The 24427-nt window shown below is 36.6% G+C and overlaps 1 protein-coding gene across 10 annotated transcripts in view; it reads right to left on the reverse strand.

The window, feature by feature from the left end:
• LOC112555912 (probable phospholipid-transporting ATPase IF) overlaps positions 1–24427 on the reverse strand; it is a 42168-nt gene that overhangs the window by 12828 nt on the left and 4913 nt on the right. For 5 of the 10 annotated variants that reach the window (XM_025224494.1, XM_025224493.1, XM_025224492.1 and 2 more), the window contains exons 1-25: positions 20096–20446; positions 18985–19113; positions 18143–18232; positions 17618–17698; positions 17215–17322; positions 15714–15842; positions 15029–15245; positions 14523–14604; positions 13884–14019; positions 11897–11978; positions 11229–11344; positions 10685–10831; positions 9364–9539; positions 8926–9068; positions 8400–8503; positions 8040–8153; positions 7732–7854; positions 7095–7243; positions 6491–6647; positions 6128–6230; positions 5114–5259; positions 4750–4809; positions 4396–4522; positions 737–816; positions 231–296 (exon numbers count right to left, since the gene is read on the reverse strand). In XM_025224494.1, coding sequence (XP_025080279.1) covers positions 231–296; positions 737–816; positions 4396–4522; positions 4750–4809; positions 5114–5259; positions 6128–6230; positions 6491–6647; positions 7095–7243; positions 7732–7854; positions 8040–8153; positions 8400–8503; positions 8926–9068; positions 9364–9539; positions 10685–10831; positions 11229–11344; positions 11897–11978; positions 13884–14019; positions 14523–14604; positions 15029–15245; positions 15714–15842; positions 17215–17322; positions 17618–17698; positions 18143–18232; positions 18985–19113; positions 20096–20146 — 2916 coding nt within the window. In that variant the 5' untranslated portion in view covers positions 20147–20446. Of the gene's footprint in view, positions 1–230; positions 297–736; positions 817–3212; positions 3272–4395; positions 4523–4749; positions 4810–5113; positions 5260–6127; positions 6231–6490; positions 6648–7094; positions 7244–7731; positions 7855–8039; positions 8154–8399; positions 8504–8925; positions 9069–9363; positions 9540–10684; positions 10832–11228; positions 11345–11896; positions 11979–13883; positions 14020–14522; positions 14605–15028; positions 15246–15713; positions 15843–17214; positions 17323–17617; positions 17699–18142; positions 18233–18984; positions 19114–20095; positions 20447–24427 lie in introns of those variants that run through there. The other 5 variants (XM_025224489.1, XM_025224487.1, XM_025224496.1 and 2 more) reach the window with 4 other exon arrangements.

Here is a 24427-nt window from a genome sequence, read left to right on the forward strand (position 1 = left end):
ACATGTTTCAAATCAATCTATGGCACAAAATCAAATGTCTAGATAATGTCACTTTACACTTTTGATGCTGCCATGATTAAATGACGTTATTTCTCAAACTGTGTGTTCTATTGATTTATTTACTTTAGTATTACAATCCTGATATGAAATAAAGAAAGCCAATAGGATGAAAACCCTCAAGAAAACATGAAAGTTAAGGTCCACAAAGCAGTTCTGTATATGAATCTTACTTTCAGATTAACAACAAAAATCAAAGCCACGTTGATGACGGTTCCAAATGAAAACAAATCCAGCATCTGAAATTGGGGAAAGAGAAAAGAAACTTGACAAAAAACATTTCATGCAAACTTTTTGGTCAGTTTCCTGCTAAATATGATCATAGACAGACTTTATTCTTGGCATGAAATAAATATTGTTGTTTCTGGATTTCTCTACATTCAGGGAAAAAGTTGTGATTCCTGAGGGAGAATGGCTGTACACACAGAGTTTGATGAGAGAAAACTAGTTTATAAAATATTAACATATTTACGAAGATCTTCTCTTAAAACATTGTCTTTCATGTTAACTAAAAATTTTGATTTTTTTTTTAAAATATGTGTGTAATACTTTCAGTAAATCTATTACATCCCAACCTTCATGGTTAAATAAAGCTGTCACCAACTTTTGTAATTTGATTATATTTTTTACTTGATCGAGTTAGTTTATACAGGAGCCCTTGTTCTCATCGACAACTTACCTTTCCAGATGGCTTTAGTGTGATGTCGTCGTAAAACAGAAGGTAAACTCCAAAGAAGCAAACAACCCCATGCCAAAGACCTGTCACACCATCATAAATGCTCAATAAAACTGTGTCAGCCTTTTGCAATCTAAATCTACGATCCTCAGCACATAGTGTTAGCTTTTCCATTTATTAGGTGATTAGGTACAAATTTACATGGCTTGCTGTCGAACAACCAAATACAATCTCACACACATCTCACTAATTTTCTAGGAAATGGCACATTGAAGAATTACGAAAAGTCATGATATGGGGTTCAAAACACACACACACACAAATAAAAAAGTGTTTACTCTCAATATACCAATTTCATTTTAATTATTGAGTTGTTAGAATTATATTTGCTGGATATGAGCAGCTTTTAGTTATGGATACAGCCAGATATGTAACAATCAAAGCTTTAAAATAAAACACAGTTAAGAAAAGGCTCTAAATTCTTCTTAAAAAAAAAAAAACTATCTCAATTTCACTAAATAAATTCTAATCAGTAGCAATAATAAAAATGACTTTCCATGTCCTGTATCATGTTCACCCTGATAGGTCTTTCTGTCCTTACAAGGCTCTGTGTTTGTTCATTCAATCATTCACTTGTTCTTAGGCCTAGGTGTATAGGGCTGCAACAAAGGTCTGTATTCGGTTGTCTTACATAAATTGCCCCACATCTTATTCAATACTTCCATCTCGGTCTTAACTGTTCAGTACCAAGTTGTCTTTGGTCTTTTCTTTCTTTGCCTTTAGCTGTCCCCTGAAAAGCCTTTATTACTAGTGAGCTGCCTTCTCATCTAAACCCTTATAACTGTGACCATGTCTCTGACTAGCCTGTGGAAGAGTTCTTCATAGGTTATCTTCTGGGACTAGCAGATTTGCAGAATTCTTCTCAGAATAGTGGTGTGGACAGATGATGATTTTATTATTATATATCACTTTCTGTTTTTCTCCGACTTCCTGAACCATATGATACTGTCATAATTCAGCTGTAATATAATTGCAATTTTGAGTCTTTGCTGTACTGTGCTGATTTTCATATTTTGCTCAAACTCTGAAAAACGTTGGCTGCTGATTAAATCTGTTTTGTACATCATTTCCAGCTTCCCCCATCACTTGTAATAATGCTGCCAGGATAAGGGATTTTATCTGTTGTTGGTAATTCATGGCCAGCCACCAATTCTGACTAGGATAGGATTTTGAATGCATTATGTCATTATCTGTTTTCTTCTCGATGGGCAGTGCAGTGGCACAATGGTTAACATGTCAGCAATACAATGAAGATCGACCATCTCTCATCTTGGGCACATTGTTCTTTCTGTTCATGTATCATCTGTTTACAGAACTGGCTGCACTTGCATTTATATAGCCTTAGTTATTGAATAGCATAAAACACCAGTCCCTCCCGACCCCCCTTCTTCTTTCTGTCAGTCCCACTTAACTGGCATTTATTCCTAGAAAGTATTTTTTTTTCTTGCATATGATGGTAAGTATGAAAAAAAATCAGTGTAAGTTTGTTTGCACAGTCCAAGTCATCCAGTGTTGATGTAAGGGTTCACCTGATACATTTTCAGATTTTTGTCTGTTTCACCACCTGATCAATAGCTATATTGCTGACAATAGGCAACCCAATGGCAACTTTCTGTAATATTATTTCTTTACATGATGGGGCTGTTAGCCCTGAGCTAAAATTTCTACCCAGGAAGACTGGTTGACTTGATCTCTCTGGTTCAGTTCAGTCCATCCCATTACTGGCATTCCTTCCACACACCAGTCCTAAGGAGCAGTCAGAGTGCAGTAGAGGCGAACTCATGCCAGCAGATCTGGTCATCTACCAGCCTGAGTACCCCAGTGAACAACCTGTCCACTTCTTCACGTTAGTCACCCAGCCTTTTTTCTGTTTGCTCTCGGGTGCCTACTCTTAGATCTGTCTTACTTGTGTAGTTCTGCCAGGAGCATCTGTCTACTGTCAGCAAATCTTTTTGAGTAACTGGGGCATACAAGCTGCTGCCTTTCCACATCAAGCAATTGTCTAGAAGAGTGCATCTGTTTATGATCAGCTAAATCTTCTTTGCCACAGAATTGATAATATTTAGTAAAAATAGTTAATTTAAGACATGCCTGACCCTCACAACAGAAGCACTAGGCACAGTAAATAGTTTCTACACAGCTAATGCACACTAAAAATACACAAGCATAATAGAGTTAAGTCTGTTTTACAGGCTGAGGAATCATCAAGCAGACAACACACATTAAGCATACGGAAGACAAGAAACTTACAGATTAGGTAAAATAAAAATGCATCCCTTCTCTTTTTAAAAAAAAAAAAAGAAAAAAAGAAAAAAAGAAAAAGAAAAGATAAAAATGCAAATATATGGAGAAATTAATGCTTTATAAGGTTACAGGTAGAAAGCATAAAGGGGGGGGGGAAAAACCAAACCAAAGTTACCGAAGGCATTCCACTGAATGAACTTAAGCCAAGACAATTTTGAATTTCGAGATATTCTCCTGCAAAACAAACAAAAAAAAATCATTGACATTATTTTGTGTGTGTGTGCATGTTAATGTGTATAAAAATGTACACACTGAACTGCATGCCACATCAATTTGTCAAGGTGGAAAACTAAAGGCCTTCTTAAGCAAATATGGATAAATGTTTGAGTAAGTTTGGGAAAGATTTTATATAGCGATCATCTAAAATTTTGGCCAAACTTCGTCAAACATTCAACCCTATTTGTACACTATAAAAAAGGATTTAAAACAAAGGTATACTCTTGGTTTGTTTGGATGAAGGGCTACATGCTTCTACTGCCAACCTTTTCCAGTTGCCCTAACAACTGAGTAAACTCCCATAGTAAAAGACCTCCAATTAACAGGCTGGCTGTTACCATAGACATTTATAGGTGGATTGCTGTCTGGCTGCTGAGACCAACGCTCAGCCTCTTGCAAAGTTCTCTGCTGTAAGTCATGGTGAGCCTAAACAATGAATGTGACTAAACCGGGAGCTTTGTATACACTGGCCTCGTTCTACTAGTTAAACTGAAGCGTGGCTAAACCGGGAGCTTTGTATACACCAGCTTCATTTTAGTAGTTAACTGGAAAAAATTGTCTGCAAGCAGTCCAGTAATACAAATTTGTAGCTGCTACAATTCATGCTGAGAAGGATGGACAACTCATGACCTTGCCATACATTCAACACAAAAAATGAATTCTTCCTTGCATCAAGATGCCACAACAAAACATTTCAAACACACAACAGGAGCATGTCTCTAACACATTCCAGAGCTTTACCATACATGCTGTTCACTCAAAGCTGATATATACATATACATATTCCCATTGATTTCATCAATCAAACTGCCATTTCTTGATCACTGCAAACATTAGCATAAAAATGCTACTTCCAAGACATGGTCTCTTCTCAGCCTCCTAAACTGACTGCTTTTCTATATTATACTTGCTTACAGAATACTGCATGCCAGAGCAATGTGATGGTTGAGTTAGTACTAGCAATTCAAGAGTAACAGCCTGAAAAGAAAAACAGCAGGAGACTAAATCATGCAGTAAATATAACACTACAGACCTTTAAAAACAAGTGATATCTAGAGATGACCAACACACAGATTACTGACTTGTATAGGCAGGTTTTCCCAGAAGTTTGGACTGCAACATGTGCTGCTCAAACATGCCGTAGATGAGGATGGGTAGTGATGTACAGGTGATGTTGTAGAACAGCAGATAAAACGAGTCATATGCTGACTACAAAAAGACAGAGGCAGAACATAGGAAATAACTGTTAGAGATTAAAAATCAAAGATTAAACTTTTACAGATAAAAAAATAATGTATACCCAAAACTAATGTGCATCTGCATGCATAAGCTTTTCATAATGAGTTCTTTAATTAAATAAGAATGTGCGTAGGTGAATTACATTTTAATTGATGATTTAACTTTGAAATCCTTTTTTAAAAAAGCATCATGGTTACCTGTTGTGAGAAATGGCAAAAAAACTGATAGAAAACTTGTGGAGTAATGAATGCCACATTCTGCAAATCAGAAAAGAAATTTTAAAGTTACAGTACACATTACTTTCTAGGGAAATAAGTACTGATTAAATAAGTACTGATAAAGTACACTTTAGAAAGGTACAATATAGTCTTAGCCCTTCAGAACTGTAGAATGAGAAAATGGTACAGAGCAATAGTTTTATCACTAAAGAGCTGTAGAAAGAGAACAAGTATAGATCTAAGTCTTATCGCTAAAGAGCTGTAGAATTATAGAATGGTACACTAATGCATACACTTTTCCACCACACACCCACGACACAGACACTCAAAACAAATCAAGTACCTTGTAGAAAGAGTATTGCACCACTGTGGCTAATCGAATGTAGTACAAGTGGCCATGTAACAGCAGGGCTCGTGACAGAAATCGAAATTTTCCAAAGGCATAGTCACTGTTGGTCACAGCCATTCGCCCTTCTTTGCCCATTATTCCTGGTGTTCATATGTGCACGCACATGCACACACAAGCAAGCACATCCACCCACACATACCCACATTCACAAATGCAAGTGTGTATACATTAACATTTCACTAAAATGGTCATGAAATCAGATTGCGTTACTAAAAGCTTTGTTAATTTGTAATGGAATGAGGAAACTGAAAAAGTCACATTCAAATAAACAGCATTTAAATTGACCATACTGATCCACTTAAGTCACTGTCCCAACACTGAAAGTTGAATCAACCTGGACTCAAAATTATTTTTTTAAAAGCCTTTGACATCATGTATTATTTAGTTTGAAGGCTGGTATTAAGTGTTCTGTTAACATCAAACAAGAGTCACTGCTATGGCATTCATTTATCCCAAGCCTGGGTTGATCTGGCTTTTAGTGCTGAGATGATAGAATGATAAAATGGTCCTGGTAGGGTTGATTCAACTTAGGCAGGAGGTCAATATGGCTGGGGCGACATGGCATTGGGTTGAAATGACACCCTTAGCCCCATTCATTGTCTCTTTGTTTACCAGAGCATATCAAAAAAGAAATAAAAAGAAGCACTATGGTAAGAGATTTATTTTCAACATTAAAATAAATGAACCTGAATAAGTGTTTGAAGTCATGGTTCCTAGAATGAAAGCAGACTGGTCAATTTCCCCAAGTTTCCTCTCTAAAACACCCATCAACTATAACCTGATTTTGATGGATTTTTAGGAGATCTTATTAAGAAGGTTTTATTGTGTTTTCATTTTATCAACAAAAATGACTTTAAAAAATTGTTTTATTGTTATAAATTTACCAGGTACTGAATCAAAATAACTTGTGTCATGAAATTTGTTGTGACCAGTGTCATCAACACTCACCTATTCCAACATGAGCTTCATGGATCATGCTGACATCATTAGCACCGTCTCCAATGGCAGCCGTCACCGGTGCCCCAGCTAAGTGTTTCACAAATCGCACAACCTGAATCAAGCAGGAAAGATCAAACACTTCCAATTCCTGAAAATTTTTTGTCATACTGAACTTATGCCCGGACAAACTGAAGTTCTTTTAGCATTATGTTTGATTAAAAAATACTATTGGGGCTTTCCTGCATACATTTTTATCATATTTTTTCAACAATTTGTAGAAAATGAGTCAACAGATATACAACTCTTATAACTGCCTGGACCGATGGGGGAGGTGGAACGCATGATATGAAAGAAAAGAGAGGCAAATCTGACCTGTGCTTTCTGTATCGGTGACATTCGGCAGCAGAGTACAGCCACACAGCTGCTGCATAGCTGCCGGAGAGCTGGCTGATGATTGGCGAGAACATGATGAAGTGACTGACCATCAATTATCAGGACATATTCATCACCATCATCTGACAAAGTTATCCTGTGTTCAGAACACACCAGCAATCACTACTTGCTTCTTAAGACCATGAATCGTTACATGTACTTGAAAAACCACTTACTCAACTAAGCTCCAATCAACCTATGTACCTTAATTCCAAATGTGTATGCATGTCGTGTCGTAATATATCTAATAAAATATATAAAAACAGATGTAACTGTGAGATATTCTAATAACCACCAACTCATAGGAAACATCTTTGTGAATTAAACTATGAGAGCTGTACACATATGAAACACATTCCTCCCATAAAAAAATTAAGAAAATTTCTTATGCAAAGCAGACACATTCATTCTATAATTCTGTTTATTATCTTGGTATAGTATTAATAAATGTTGGCATTTTAGTACATTTTATGACTTCAACAAAAGCATTCTAGTTATCACCTTATATAATCTCCCCTCTTTATACCCTTTAAAAAGCTCTTACGTCTGACAGAGACGTGTAATGGCAATCTGACAGTCGTCAGATGTTACGTTTCCAGTGAGATGAAGCTCTTTCATCCCCATATTGAAGTGACCTGTAGAGTAACTGATGTTGATGGCTGTCTCTTCTTTATCCCCAGTCAGTACCCATACCTACAGGCACCACAGTGTTCAAGCAAAACAAACATTCAGTTTTAACCAATGTACAGAACTACATGTAAGGAGCAATGCTGTAAAAACCTGAGGTGGCTTGATATGAAGGAGACACTGGGGAACTAACACATCAAACTTACTAGGTCTCAAACTGTCCACAAACCTTCATTTCAAAGAAGTCAGGCACACAGGAAAAGAGGAAAAATAAAATCCTTTCCTTTTCTATCTCTTTATTGTTCTGTCTGATAACCTAAAAAGTTCTGGTCAGCTCCAGTTTTTTTCTCCATCTGACTAATAAATCTATAAGAGTTACACTAAAGGTTACAAAGAATAAACTAGTGTTACTGTCTTTGCACTGCATGTCCTGTACTGTGATGATAAGCCATTTTCAAAGACAATATAACTGGTAAATGTATTATGCATGCCATACATTATGTAGACATCATGTTAACAGGTGAGACAGCTGGAGACTATCATAGACACCTGACCTTGATGCCAGCATTGCGGAGCTTGATGATGGTTTCGGGCACATCCTTCTGCAGCTTATCTTCCACTGCTGTGACTCCCAACAATTTGAGTTCACTCTCAACCATGTTGCACACTTCTAAAACCTAGAAAACAGCCAAACATATGTCAGCAATGCACAATATGTCTACATAAATATACAAATGTGTGTGTATAAATATATATGCATGTAAGTTTGCAGGTGTGTACAGCTAATTTATGAGTATTTAAAAAAAATAAAAACCATGCTAAAAAATTTGATCACCTGTATTTAAAAATTTTGTTTGCATACCTTCTTCTCTCTCCTCTGAAGACAACTCTTAGCCTCTAGGAGCGCTCCATTCAATGTTTCAAACTCTATTCTGGAGATTGTCTTCTTTGCAATGGCCAATGTTCGCAGACCCAACTAAAGATAAATGAAATTTAAGCAGTTCACAACACGACAAGGCAGATTAAAAAGACACAGCATAAGTGTGTGTGGTAACAGCACAAACATTTCCACACAGACCCATTCTCATAAGGCAAAACAGGGTTTTGTAGCATAAAAATAAATTAATAATTATTCTTGCACCTTGGACATAATAGCCATTAAAAAAAAAAAAAAAAACCCTACAAGTCAGATCCCACTCTCTTTCTGAGAGAGATAGCTTACCTTAGCAAACTGGTTAATATGCTTAGAAGCTGATTGAAGGTCACCACTGGAGACCTTTTCAAAAATATCTATCTCTGCACCCTTGCAAAGCACATGAATTTCACCTGTAAACATCATTTTAAATTTCTCAAGATAATTTACTATGTGGTAAAATTCAAATCTTCAAATTTTACCACAGTCAAATTAGCCCAAATAATTATGTTTGCAAATTATAAAAGATGACTTGAAAATTGTTACCAAAAAAAAAAATCCACCAAATGTGCAAAGAACACACCAGAAGAAGGATGTGCAGGAAAGAATGGAAGAGAAAGAAAATGAAGGTATACAAAAAGAAAAACTGAGCAAAAGAGGAAAGCAAATATCCCTACACCTAAATCCATTCATAAATGTTCAAACCGACAACCTGAAAAGCATAAGTAGATATTAATATAGATATTAATATGATATTAATATGAAAGCTGCAGAACATATCATCCAATATAACCCGACTGCAAGATAGCAAAGAATCTCTTGTGAAATGCTATACCCGTCTCATCCTGTACAATGACGCTCATACAACGACGAATGGAATCAAACTCCAAAATGTTTAACACCTTGAACCGCTTCATTGTGTCTTGAAAAGTCACCTCCATGTGGTCATTTCTGCTCCCATGGAAGACAATCCCATACCTTGATGAAAATAGATTAATAAGTTGTACATAAAAGGTTTGGTAACATAAAAGAGTACCACACTTGAAATAATTCAAAACATAATGCTAGGTAAAGGGTCCGCAAAAATCTTGGTCATTATATACAGCATTTTCTGCACCAAACAACAGAAATTTCAAAAATATTATGGGCATAGGTGCCCTTGGTATTTGACTTCACTCCTACTTCATATCACATTTCATTATCCAGGGCACAGACTTCCACATGCAGATTCACACACGCGCACACACAAAGACGCACAGACATGTCCACATACTTGCGGCATGCCTCCACAAGTGCTTTTTCATCAGGTGATGATGCATTATATTCGTAGTCTTTGCCTGAATGACTGTAAATGCTATCAGTGCTGACTACTGTATCACCGCTTGTTTTATGGTCCACCCGCACAGTGTGACATAGGACCAGGACAGTGAAGAACTCAATTAAATGTTCCTGTGGAAATAAAAAAACAGGATAGAATTTCTGGCTTTGTACATTTCTCCATGCACAATACAGCTCTTAGAAAATGTTCTCTGAATGTCTGACATTAAAAGAAGTGAATGACTAAGAGTGACTTTAAGTTTGTTACTTTAAACCTAATGAAGATTACTGACAATAGTCTTTCTTTTCTCAAACTTTAAAATTCTGTTTAAAATCTGTGGTCCTAAAATGAAAAGTGATGATGATGATTGATGATTGATGATGATGATTGATGATTGATGATTGATGATGGCAATAGCTGTACTATATTAAGTGGTTAAATCACTTGCATCATTAACTTAACAATGATTTACTGCAGGCAGTGCATATATGTTCCACAAATTCAATAATTTTTATGCATGCAATATGATACTGAAAAGATATAAAACAGCTATTTAAACAATGAACAATTTTAAAGGAATTATTATCCTCAAAACAAAAACAGGAAAATGTTGATCTGAAGATAAAATTTTTTCTATATATGCCTCTTATTAAAAAAAAAAAAAAAAGAAAAAAGATGGCAACAAGAAAGCACACTTCATGAGGGTTAGCTACTTTTTGTCATTATTTTGGAGTCTGTTTTACACACTAAAGTTGTTTTTAATTATCATAAGTTGTGTTTCCTTATTTATATTTAGGTATGCGACACAGATTAAAGCTTATGGCCAGACAACCCAATGACAACATATTTTGTGTCCAAGGTAGTTTTCAAAACTACCATTTGATATACCTATTTCCCTTTGGATTTAAAAGAACTAGCTGCTTACAGATGGACAGAAGTAAGTACAGTCTATTTCTGCATACTTTGAACTTAATTGTAATTTTAATTTTCCTTCCTATCAAGTTCACGTTTCTGAAATTTAAAAAAAAAATGTGTGTTGCATTCCTGAGAATTCAGGTGAAGGTTAAGATCCCACATCTGTTAAAACAAACTTACAGATATAGGATTTGCTGTTTTTTGTTAGAGGTGAACCTGCTTAACTTTTACAGACTTTTGCAGTTGCTCCCATGATTTCTGCCAAGAATGTAGTCAGCAATATGGGTGCTGCCAGATTATTTAACATTTGCTCCTACCACTGTCACAATTTATTCTCATGCCACAAGCTGCTGGTACTCACAGACATGTTGGAGACAGGCTGTGATGAGTTGTATTCACATAGCGTATCATTTATTTCCTCATAAATTATCCCATTAATGGAACAAAAGCGCAACTGCATGGTGTTCTCTGTTAGAGTCCCTGTCTTGTCAGCGAACAGATACTCCACCTGTGAAAACCACAGTATTTAATGAGGTCAATTTTCTGATTGACTTTAACGTAAGTTCAACAACATTTTAGTGATGTTCTTTGACTAAGTGATTAGTTCAGTGAGAATAGACTGTAGACAACATAAGCTATTAAGCTGCTTTGTCAGTAAAAATAAACACAATCATTTAAAAAACTTATCTGTTACGACATTATAAGACAGAGGTATGTGCCTTGTATGTGGTGTATCCAAACATATGCCAGCATACGCATGATTGCATGAATGTATACACACACACATAGAGTACATCCAACTTTTAAAAAATATGTATTGATGTACATAATATGGCACTTTCACCCAAAAAGAAATTTGTAAGCCACAGAAAACTGAAACTAAATAAAAACAATAAAGCTTTTGCCTGTCCAAGCTCTTCATTGAGATCCGATGTGTTTGCCTGAGCTGGGTGATCTAACTCGTCATCATACATAGAACAATCCCACTTGAAGAACATCGATCCAACAACTCTCTGAATTTCTGGTTTCAAAGCAGAGATAGTGTCAAGATAAACTTTGGCTTTCAGAAGCTCAATCATTGACAATGGTCAAATAATCTGCAATTTTGTTTCTTACAGTGATTTGATTACTTCCAATTTAAAAGTCTTAATTGTTTTTTGTCATTTCTGTAAGAATACACCAATTAAAATAACTGATTTGCATAACCAACAAAAAAGTTTCGTAATGCAGTACAATCTATCTAAATCAAAGGATGAAATTCCTAATAATGAAGTTCAATACCATTTATGCATAAGAAAGATGCATAGCCATACTCAACAACAACAGAATTTATAACGCATGTTTCCCTGCATGGACATAAGCTCAATGTGCTGTGCTCACATATCTACAAATGAACAGGCAGTCTAACATTCAATGAACAGAATGTCTAACATAACAATGAACAGATAGTCTAATAGTCTAACATACAATGACCAGACTGTCTAATGTTAGGAAGCACCTAATCCAAAACTTGTGCAAAAATGCAGAGGTTACATGATGAAGGTGGAGTGCACGAGGACATAGATGTACTTACCTATAGTCACATAAAGAGAGATCGGAATAATGTAGTAGTATAAGACAGTGAATGCTAGAAAGTCCTCAATGACGTTCATAGTCTGTTGACAATCAGAAAGATGACAGGACTGTTCACAAAATCATCCACTAGCATAACCTGGATAAGTTTTTGTACATCTTGACCAAAAGTGAATTTATCTTGGATATAACCATGTCTACTAGCGTTAAGCTATGCTTGTGCCTTTTGCTAGAACGCACTTATGCATACACACACAAACATGAAGAGATGGGGGACTGGCATGAACTGAAGGTTTAAGCCTGCTGAAAGTTTGGATTGAAATATTCTACCTTACAATATAATATGAAGGTTAAGAAAGGAGATGTGTGTAGTGCTATACATTTTTTTGCTTTTTTACTAATGACTTGGCTTAAGGAATTATGAGCAATGGAAAAACACGGGGCAACCTTTTCACATGATTTTATGGAAATATTTATTCTTTTATTTGCAGATGATATTGTATTGATGTCAGAAACCGTAATAGGACCACAGCACCAATTAAATACATTAAAGACTTGGTCTAAATGTTCATCTAAAATAAGAGTAATATTGTGGATTTTAAAAAAGGGGAATTCTTAGCAGTAAATGAAAGGTGGCTATAATTATGGAAGCGTACAAATGAATGTGGTAAATATTTAGGCCAGCGGTTCTCAACCTTTTACTTGTGACGCCCCCTGACCAACAAAGGTACGTCCGCGCGGCCCCCTTAGCCAGCAATGTAAACTAATTTCACTAATACCGGTATAAGAAATTTTTTAAAGATGACCACCTTCGCGCCCCCCTTGTGAGCACGTCGCGCCCCCCCAGGGAGGCATGCCCCACCGTTTGAGAACCGCAGATTTAGGCCTTTATTCTCCACAAGATTAAGTTTTTCCCGTGCGTCTGAAGATTTAACTGCCAATGCCTAGGAAGCAGTATCTTGCATTATTAATACATTATACAAGATAGGCAATCATTCTGTGAATGTGTTTACCAGGTTATTTGATATGCAAGTCAGACCAATCTTATGTGATGGAGCAGAAGTTTAGAGCCTTCATGGAAATGTTTGTATAGCAATCGAAAAAGTGCACACATATGATACGAAAAGATTTTTGGGTGTGGGTACACATACTCCTTCCATGAGGATATATGATGATTTTGGAAGATATCCCCCTTTTGTTAACCTATACATAAGCTATGTAAGACACTGGATAAAAATAACAAGGATGGAGCAGCAAGGACTTCCATGGTGAGCTTACAGAATGTTAGAATGAATAGACAATAAAGGGAAGCAAAACTAGGTATATGAGATCAGGCTACTTCTATTTAGGCATGGTTTAGGACATGTTTGGCTAAATCGCGGAGTGGAAGCAGTGAGCAATTTTATTAAACATTTTAAACAAAGAATAATTGTCACTGGCAAGAATGGAATTATAAAATTAATAACAGTGACAGATTCAGCTTTTATAAGTCAATTAAATCTGTGACACACAGGGAGATATATTTCAATTTAGACATTAATAGATTCACTAAAAATACATTAGTGCAACTTGGAATTGGATTTGGAATTTCAGACCTCATGACACATGCTTTAAGATATTCTGTCAATAATATAAGATGTGCCCTATGTATCACACCGATAAGAGGATAAGTTCCATTTTATATTATGCTATATATGTCTGATAAATCGAAAAAAAAGTTTTGTTCCAAAAATGTATTACATTAGACCAAATAACTTTAAGCTTTGCCTTTTTCTTTAGTGATGGTTGTTCCTTTAAGAGCCAAAGATGATTTAGCAACTGCAATCCACAAGGAAAACAGAAACAAAACATTAAAAGATACCTAGAAAAAGATCCCCAAAATGCAACTCATCAGCAAATGCAGCTGGCCATGAGCATGAGCACATCTGGCAGCATCAGCATCACTGTGCAACTATCCCTATCACCACAAAACTTGAAGAATCACTCACTGTGAGTTCATCTTTGCCTGGAGGAACATACCAGGGAAGAATGAATGTTGTTGTGTACCAGTACTTGAGACCCGTAAAAATTGATGACAATAAAAATAAAGTGATGATAAAGACGATGAGAAAAGTGTTCATTCTCCTGTAACAGTAAACAAATGAAATAAATAACCTGGCCTCCCAACATTAGAATTAAATTCTCTACACTAAATCCGAACTGGACATATGATATCCCTGTTACAATATGTGCACCAAATAATGCTGAACACATTATATAGATAAATTAAATCAAGCTAGCAGTTGCCATTTTGAAAAAGACCTTTAACAATCAAGATGCATGATATATCACCTAGAATTTAACGTCATCAATATTTTAATAAGCTCTGTAAACCGCAAACCAACAAGCAATGACGTTATTTTAAATAAAAATCTTAAAAGTAAGAAAATATAATTCCTTCACATAAAAAGTTAAACACAGAAACGGCAACACTGGACCATTGGCAAAATCAATGTCATATAATGAGGTTACTGGCCAGTCTGCTGAATGCACACACTCAACTCAAAAGGTACAGAAAGTGCAAAGAGGTCACATTTGATAAATTCTAGCTTTATGGAAAATGTCGTTTATTAGTTTTGAATTTTTACCTCTCAACATGAGAAAACTTGGTCGTTTTGAATTTAGAGTTGAGACCCATCTTTGTTTCTTGGCCTGTATAAACTGCACAACCTGCAGCAGATATAGTGAGTATTAATTTCATCCTCTAGGATGAAAAAGGGAAAACAAAAACAATGAAACAAATACTCCAAAACAAAAACTTCATTTCAGGGGCATGACTCATCAAAGTCATGAAACATTTGCATCACAACTCATAAAAAGGCATGTAATGACAACAGCTTCTGAATGCATTTTTAGTTTCTAAGTTAATTTTTTGTACCATCTTGAACTCGATATTATAATAATAAAAGATAAAGTTAAAATCATATCAATGTCATCCTACAAAACGCAGTCAGGTACCCAGCTGCAGTCTTTAATTCTAGTCTGTAACACTATTCAACTTTGCCCTGTAGAAAATCAAGCATATAGGACTGAAATAAAACAAAAATATAAAAATCATATGAAAATGATGTCTTAGAAACAAGTCACTAGTTACCATATATAAAGGTTGTGTTCCTGAGTCTGGCTCCTTGAAGCAAAATATTTTCTAGTGACAAAGGCCTGGTGATCTTTTGTCCATTTTGCATTATGTGAAGGCGGCCAATAAATCTGTACAAGTCAGCCACGGGCTTCTCACATTCTATCACAGCTTCCAATCCTTCAAAGTCTGTGTCCAGTCGATATTTTCTTGTCTCAGGAATACATACCTGTGTCTTAAGATAGGGGAGGAAAAAAAAAAGAAAGATGACTCAAGGGGCTAGAAAGGCTTTTCTTGTTTGTTTGTTTGTTTGTTTTCAGATTCTAAGAAGTCTGTTTAAAGGAGATCTTGCCACACACACACATTTCCTGGAAACAGGAGATGCATTCATAAAGTATACATGCAAGCCAAGGAAAAATCTCCACATACAGCATCCCTGGTTTCTCAACCTTGAATACCCCTCCAAATCACATTTCTATCCCACCAAATTTTACCAAGGAAAGATCATTCCCCCACCCTCTGTCCTTTTAAGAAAAAACCCCAAAACTCCACAAATTAATGTTGATTGAACAGAGGATTAACCCCTACACTAAACCTAACCCTAGTCCAACCTAACCTTTAAAATTACCCTTACTCTAATATCTACTCTAATTTCTATCTTTAACAGCATGGAAAGAGTGACAATTTTTTTTTTCAATCTGACCTTCAGATTTGTCTCTCCATCAAGGTTGGCAGTAGTCACATAACACTTGCCATCTTGATTATTAGATGACAGCATGACAAGGTCACAGGGGAACTTCTCGTTTATCTGGACACGAACAATGTCACCCACCTGGATATGGAGAAGAAAAGTGGAACTTTCACTCAACAAATTTAGTTTAAGAGTTGCTGATATTTTAAGAACCAACATATATTTTTATTGATCAAGAGGGTAAAATCACATAATTCTAGTTCATTACATAGAAAAGATTGCTAGTTCATTACATAGAAAAAGAAACTTATTGCGGTTATGCACGGTCAAGATTATACAAATAAAGACTAGTGTGTTACATCCTTGTTCTTCTGTTCTAATGCCTTGTAGAGGTAAGTGGCAAAGTGATGTGTTAACCCTGGATTATTATCAGCCCATATGTACAGAAAATCTAAAGTGAGTTGAAAATTTATAGAACTTAGGCGGAATGTATTCTTCTCTCAAATCTGGACTTGGGACAAACAAGTACAAACTGAACTTCAGTCTCATCACAGTAACAAAAAAGGACACTGCATAGAGAACTGTAGTTTAAAGTACCTATATTTGTGACACTTAAAGTTCGTTATGCCTAATTTAAATCTGACTTAAGCGGCGGGCACACGAGAAGCCAAAAGCACGAAACTTTTCCGAAGCAACCCTGTTTTTCCTGCTTGCCGTGTGACCAACACTGCAAGCTATCCCCAAACGGCTTCGTAAGCCTGCTTGGCTTTAGCTTGCGGCCTGCTTCGCGCTTTAGAACCTGTTCTACTTTTCCACTCGTTTCCACATGGCTGTGAAAGCAACAGGGCCTCTGGCGAACCTCAGCGAGGACCAGACCGTTCATTTGATCGAATTAATTAACTCCCATAGCGAGCTATGGGACTCGAGAAGGCTTAAATATAGGCACAAACAATTTAAGACCGAAACAGCGTTCGTGTGTGTGACCAGCGGCCCCCCCCAAGCCGGCTTATCAAGCAGCCCGCAAGCGGGCTTGGAAAAGCGCTGCTTCGAAAGCCAAGCTTGCGAAGCCGCTTTTGGCTTCTCGTGTGTCCGCACCTTAAGGTGTCTCTAAAGCCTATATTTCTGAGGCCAGAGAGATATGGACTAAGCGAAAAGCTATCTTAAAAGAAGAGTATGCAGAAAAACATGAGCCACTGCCGAGTTTATTGTTCCAGTCCTGTTCATAACGATCTATAAGCCTCAGTTTAAACTACCTTAAAAACAGTTTTACATTCTCAACACCTTGATTTTCCCAAACAATGCCAAAACCAAATTTGAAGAGTGTTATCATCATATGATTCAGCTGAGCTGTTTTATTATTTTGAAGTAACTTTTCTAACATTACTAATGCTTTCCTGGATAGATGGTTCGAAGGGAGTTGAGTTATTCTAAGCCAGTATCCAATGCATCTTGTATTTATACATACATAAAGCGAGCATCTTCCACACTCCCCATAAACTATTAAACTGCTCACCTTGATGTCCATTGATCTGCAGTCTTTGAGATGACCTTTCTCAACGACAGTGGCATTTCTGTAGTTGATTTCTTTATCGGCTTTATGTCGCAACCAGTCCTCATAACCCTGATAAGCAAAGAAACAACATTAAAAGCATGGCCTGTGACCCAATCCTTGCACAGGGCTTCTGCTTACGCAAAAAATTGCATACAGTACACATTAAAAGTTCGGAGGACCCCTTGAATTTTCGTCAATGGGGTCCCCTTCAAAGTTGGGCGAAGAACAGGGACCCCTTAAAAATCTGAAGGTGTCCCTGGGACCCCAAAGAATTTAGCCCTAGCAGAAGCCCTGCTTGCACAAAGTTGACTGATTCAGGTTAAATTATACAGCATAGCAGTGGCCTTAGCTGCTGTTTGCTCACCTGTTTTATTGCAGTTACTGTGATGACAAAGGTTAATGGCAGGATTGTGGCAATGGGGGTGACTGGTGTGTCAATAATCAACTGAAAAAAAAGGCACACTCTCTCTTATAAAGCAGTTAAGGTTTTTAATGTGGCCTTTGTTTCATGGACAACAAAGCAAAGCTTTTCAGATGAAGCAATGTGTTCATTTCTTAATAAATAGAGAAGTACGAATATGAGAGAAATATTATGTCAAGTGCCAAATTAAAATAAAAATTAGACATAAAATCTCATAGACATAAGAATGGATAAAATTATGAAATTCTGTTTTATATACAATGCATACAAGCATGGTATTTGAGACTTCTGAGATAAAAGAAAAATAAGGTTTAATAATATATAAAACATAATAATTAAAACTACTAAATTTTAAATATTTAATAATAAAATAATTGAAGTATTTATAAAGCACCCTTTCTTGGAAAAGCAAATCATAATGCACATATTATACTAAACAGACACACACCATGGTCCATGCTGTCTTACCTGAATGATTCCAACAACCAAAAAATAGAAGTTGGCGATACGTCGAAACTGACTAAAGAGGTTTTTAGGGAGAAAAGTTAGAAGGGTATACTGAAAAACATAAAAGAAAAACAATCATGTTACAGGGATAAAAGGCATTTTTGTCCAATGGAATGATGTCCTGTAAAATATTCTAAGTTGAATTGGATGGTTCTAATGTTGATGGGAGAAGTATTCATCAACAACACTGTGGTATAGTTACTATTATTATTGGTGGAAGTCTCAATGAAGACAAAGTTCTGTTCTTCTGACATAGAATGGATGACAAAGATTCACTGAACTAAACTGAATATTGGCCTGGGTTTATTACATTCAGCAGCAGAACAAGTGAATTAGGACTGGGATAAGTCATCTATGAAACTATTTTACAAAATTTTTATTTGTAATAATGGTAGGATAAGAAACAAGCTTAGGAACATTTAAATGATGCAAGGAAAAGAGATGAAGAACTATTCACAGCCAATATAGAATATCATAGTGAATAGACTTTGAGGTAATTTCAAGGACATCAATGAAGGAAAAGGTTGACAAAATGAGATGCTGATAATGAAAATGTTTATTTTTAAAAGGCAAAAAATAAACTAAAGGTCCTTCAAACCCTAAAAAAAGTCCAGAAGCCAGCAATGAGGATTATCATAATCAACACTAATCATGGTAACACCAGAATAAAATGCTAGAACAAAATAATGTTTGTTTTTTTTAGCAACTTTAAGTGTATGACATGCATTCATCTAGTTCAAATTTTTTTTTCACGACACAGTTCCAGCTTAAGTGCTAGAAAAAGACACTCATATTCCTCATACCTGTGATGATACAACTCGGTTGTGAGGGTACTTGTGTGGAATATAAACTTCCTCTCCAGTTATGGAGGAACATACATTGTGTCCCACATGTATGGTTCTTATTTCTGGCTGCTCATGTTTCATACATTTCTGAAAATACATCAAACAAATGCCTGATGAAAACTGTCCTCTCAAGAAAAGGTCACCTTTTTGATACCTAAAAGTTACTTTATGTGTACCACTTATGCACAACTCATCTGTGACATCCACAGCTGTTACCAAGGCTAAAACACTCTTTCTCACTTACAGACATAAACACATGCATGGATGCACATGGGCTTCAGATAAGCAAAATAGTTGTCTTCTCTGTCTCACACAAATGGATAAGCGTACAATTATGCAATAGCTGTTGAGGAAGGGCTTTAATCAAAAGCACTCCTTCTGTAAATTCTTCTTGTGCATTTTCTCTAGAGTTTACAGGTGTCTGATAGTCTAGAGAATGGAATAAAAATTGCTGCTGTTTTCATCACCACAGGGATATGCATGCACACAAACACAGACATACATACATGATGATACATACATTACTGACATCCATATTTCACACACTTGAATGTGCATGTAGCAACACACATACAGTGATAAAGACCTCTACACTGTGTTTTCAAAGCCATCTGTTTTTCTGTTATTCCCACAACTGCTTACAATGCAGGAACACTGACACCTTTGAGAGTATGGTATTCTGAAGTCAACAGACTTGAAACACATAACCCATTTAACAGACCTTTATCTAGCCTCAAGAAAGTGTCAGCACAACTAAATGCCACAATGCAAATATCTAAAACAATGATCAAGGTGACACATTCACAATAGTAACCACGTCAGACCTACTACAACAATGAACAGGATGCAAACTGGTAACAGTAGTTTTCAGAAATTATAGACATCCTGTAAAAGTTTACTACGCAATTTAATCTCAAACATATATGCTGATATGTACATCACTACGTGTTATCTTTATTTCACACACACAAGCAAGCACGCATGTATAAGTGCATGAAGGCACCTCTCCATTCCATGTTCTACCAAACATAATGTCAGATGACAGAATGGGCCATACTGTGTTTCCTACCTGCCATATGAAGTAGAGATTTGTCACCAAAGCAGCTTCTTTATACACCATGATAACATCAGTCAACGCACTATGCAGCTCTTGACCACCGAAAAAGGCCTCATAATGTACAACGATCCAGCCATAAAAATGTCAGGTACCAGTCTCACTTGCACAGAAGTCCACACTTGATCTGCGTCATTCCTATCTGGATCTGATTACGTTACACCTTTGAAATACTTTTACTGCATGATATTCTTCTGCTATACTGAGGTAAATGTTACCTCCACCTAAACTTAATCTGGAGTGTTTGACAGTGGCAGATATTGTAGTATCTGTGTTAGTGAGTTTAGCCTGACCTGAAAAATCCTAGTGTCCTCAAAACAGCAATTCACAGATGGGACCATTTGATGAAGTTCATGTGTACTTTGTACTCATGTGCACCAGCATGATGAAACTACCTGCCCTGAGCTGCAGAACCTTTTGAGGGTGCACATGCACCAATATCCATTTAAAGTCCAAATATTTACCTACCATGTCTCAGAAGGTGTAGAAATTATGAGGATGTTCCACTGCTAAAACCATGGTATACAAGAAGATTCTTAGCAAAAACACCAAATGAACAACAGCAACAAGATGGAGTACTTATGCCCATACTTGTTTGTAAACTTGATACTGATTTACTATTATTCCCTTTTCAGCTATACCTAGATCATGAAATGATTTGCAACCACCAACACTGTTTTCATTCCTGCATAAAAACTACATATTTTGTCCACATCAATATACTTTATCACCTTTCACTTAAAAACATGTTTGTTTACCAGTTCATGGCCAGTTTCAAATATAACTATTTAAGGGAATCCATGTTTTTTTTCAAAGCAACTGTGACATTTTCCATTTTTAAGTTTGTTCTTTTGCTATTGCTGTAGCTTCTAGAACAGACCTGGGCAAAGGCCGGCCCGCGGGCCAGATCCGGCCCGCCCGCTGGCGAAGGATAGTATATATACTATATATACAGTATTGGGTAAAACTGAGTTAACTATATTAGTCCGGCCCTCTAAAACCATCCCAATTTCTCATACGGCCCCTTGGGAAAATTAATTGCCCACCCCTGTTCTAGAAGCACACAGTCACTAGGGAGCAACACATTCACTATGTTGCACACACTGAAATCAGTTTCCTTACACGTAAAAGGAAAAAAAAATCTGCTATACTATTAGCACAAAAAGTGGATAGCATTTATGTTAGCATAAGAAGTAGGCAGAGGTAAATTTAAGTAAAAACTCTTATTTGTGACTGTACTGACCTCATAATGGTATTTGTCTAGGGCAGCTGCATTTGCACAATTCTGTGGCATCCCGCACTTTCCAACCAACAAATTTCTGGTTGTTTCAGCTGGTATCAATGCTTCATGGAAAACTAAACCCTTTCCACACTGGTTCTAATAAGTCTCACTTTTTTCTCATGCCAAACTCAAAAATTTCTCTGCCTGATTTTTTTAAACTGGTCTGTAAATTTTCCTAACGACCAGACATTCAGGCAATAAGTTAAAACCAGGTATTTAGTCCAGTAAAAACCAGTGCAGTAGATCAATAACCAAACACTACCTCTCATGATTTTAAACTATCAATTAGGTTTTGCCTGGCAGGAAAACATTTTATGGCACCCCTTATGCCCTTTTGCAGCTTGGAATAGTGTCCCAAGAACGTGGAGGTGAATGAGTATATTTTATTATAGGTCACAAACTTATACTAAGAAAGAGATTTTGAAAAAAGTATTACTAATTTAAGATAGCTCAAGAAGAACAATGCCACTGTTGGATTATCATCTTGCCATGATCAGGGTCTTGTATGTCTCAATGATCTTAGAGCTATGCTGACAGAGCACTAGGTCCTCACTGTGTCATCCATGTCAGACAGGATGTGGGGTAGAGACCAGACAAAGTGATTCACTGCTCCTCTAGGACTCTAAGTCTTACTCTATGGGAGTAAAAACTGGTAGATATTGTTAAAAATCAGACAAAAACCAGAGACCTTCCAGCCAAACGTCTGAGGAAAATCTACATGATATTCTGGCAAAACACAATTACCAACAAAGAAATCTTCATTATAGCCAGCTGCAGAAATATAGCATCCATAATCCAGAAAAGAAGAAAGAGATGGCTAAGGGGTGTGTGCACATGCATGCAGAATGAAACCAAGTTGCCACCCAAAATAGCTGTTCGTTGGACAACTGATGGTAAGAGGATATATGGTTAGCCAAAAGAAACATGGCAAAGGTCAGTAAAGAGAGAACTAATGGGCCAAAACTGACCTGCAACAACTTGCTGTTGACACACAAAAATGGAGGTCTCTAATGGATGGCTTACGTACCACCTAGGTACAACAAGAATTAATTAATAAGAGAGGTAATTTCTATGAAATATGCGTCTCCCTTGCAATGGAGACTCCATGCAGAAAGAACTACAACCCTCCAAAGAAAAAAAAATGACCAAAAACCACCACCACCACCACCCCTGACATCAAACTAAACATGTCTGATTAGTCCAGGAACAATGGTAGTCATGTGGGTAAAATTCCAGTTACTTGCTAAGCAAACAACACACTTCCTCTGACTTGCTTAGTTTGCAGGTGTTAACACTTCCTTCTCTGGTCAAACAGTCAGCTTAATCAATCTTACATTTTAAGTCCCTCAATATCCTGCTAGCTTATCATTTCATTGCAAGGTGTTTTGAGATAGCTTAAACAGTCTTTCTTTCAATTACAATTTTTACATTTCCATTTTCACATAAGCTGAAGCTTGTCATGAGCTAGTATCTTGTTTCTTCTACCTGTAAATAAGTATGCAGCATGTTACCTTTGCATGTAATCCCATTCGGTATTTATTACTGCAGTAGCATAGGCATAAGTGAGATATAAATGAGCCACAGCAAGAGCCTTTCACTTTAGTGGGTTGGTGGGTGGCCTGAGCACCTGTCATCATGATGGGGAGATTTGGGTGTTATGGGTTTGTATCTCAGCTCGGACACACCTCTCTCTGAATGTGACACCTGTTTACAAGGCTGACCCTGATTTTTCCAGGCACTCAATTTCCTCCATCTTGTGTGTATGATTGTGATTGATCAATTCTTTATTTAAGAGCATGCGAGCGTCTGTGGCAGTAACTACACAACATATTGAAACTGCTGCGTTTTAAAGTGTTTGTATATTGTGTATGTATTGTCTTATTTTAACTGGGGTGTACACAATATAGCTGAAATTGCTAATGAAGAATGTTTTCTGTGCAGAAGGTGGCAGCAGTTGTGAAAGAAGACATCTGTTTATTATGCTACCATCATGTTTATAGCAACACCACTGCCACTGCCAATAAAACAATAAAACAGCACTGAGAAGAGAATTTCTGTTGGACTGTATGCAGAAAGTGAGTAGTCTTTCCTAACAAACATAAGCTGGGCTGCCTTATTGGGTAAACAAAAGCAACAGTTCCTGAAACCTTTCTTGAGATGACTGCTGTCTCACCCCATTCTTTCTAAACAGCGCTTTCATTATATGACCATGAACGTATTATACACTTCGGGGATATGACTGTAACTAACACTCTCCTTCTCCTGTCTCTGCTATCAAGTTACATTACACATAAGAAGCATAAGTGCACTACTGATTAGTGGTGTGGTAGAAAGCAGCACTGTAAGACACCTGTTTACTTTTATTATAGTCTAAAGAGGCAATTGTAAATCCTTGATGAAAAGACAATGATGATAAGGCTGTTAATGGTGGTGCTAAAGGCATCATCCATTACAAAGTACAAATGGGTTGGTGGTGAGGGCAAAACGAGCAGAAGATTCTTTCCTAATTTGATCCAAAGTATTTATTTATTGCATACAATGATAGATCCCATGTAGTCACTTAAAACACTTTCAAAACACAATATCACACCAGACAAGTATTTCAGATTGCTTAATCACCTGTGGCTGACAATACAAGCTTAACTAGATTTTCTATCCACCTTTCCCAGGTCTGTGCAGCAACATTTAAAGAATTTTAGCACCTTGTGTCTATGGATAGAGTTCTAATGCCGCTATCTTTCCCCCTGTTCCCCTGCAAAAAATAAAGAAAGAAAAATTCTCTTGCAGACTTTCCTACCAAAAAAGACAAAATTCTTATATGCTTCACAAAGGGAAATAAATGCTCATGTAATTTTGTACCTTCTTATTTGCAGTCTTTCCAATTAAAACCAGAACTACTATTGCTGACAACAACAGCAAACCAAAACAAACAAAAAGCCCCACCCTATAATACAATAATGCTCAGAATAAAAAAAAAAAAACCCAAACAGATTACATTCACATGC

The sequence above is a fragment of the Pomacea canaliculata genome, linkage group LG14 (assembly GCF_003073045.1).
Source record: "Pomacea canaliculata isolate SZHN2017 linkage group LG14, ASM307304v1, whole genome shotgun sequence".
Lineage (NCBI taxonomy): Eukaryota > Metazoa > Mollusca > Gastropoda > Architaenioglossa > Ampullariidae > Pomacea > Pomacea canaliculata.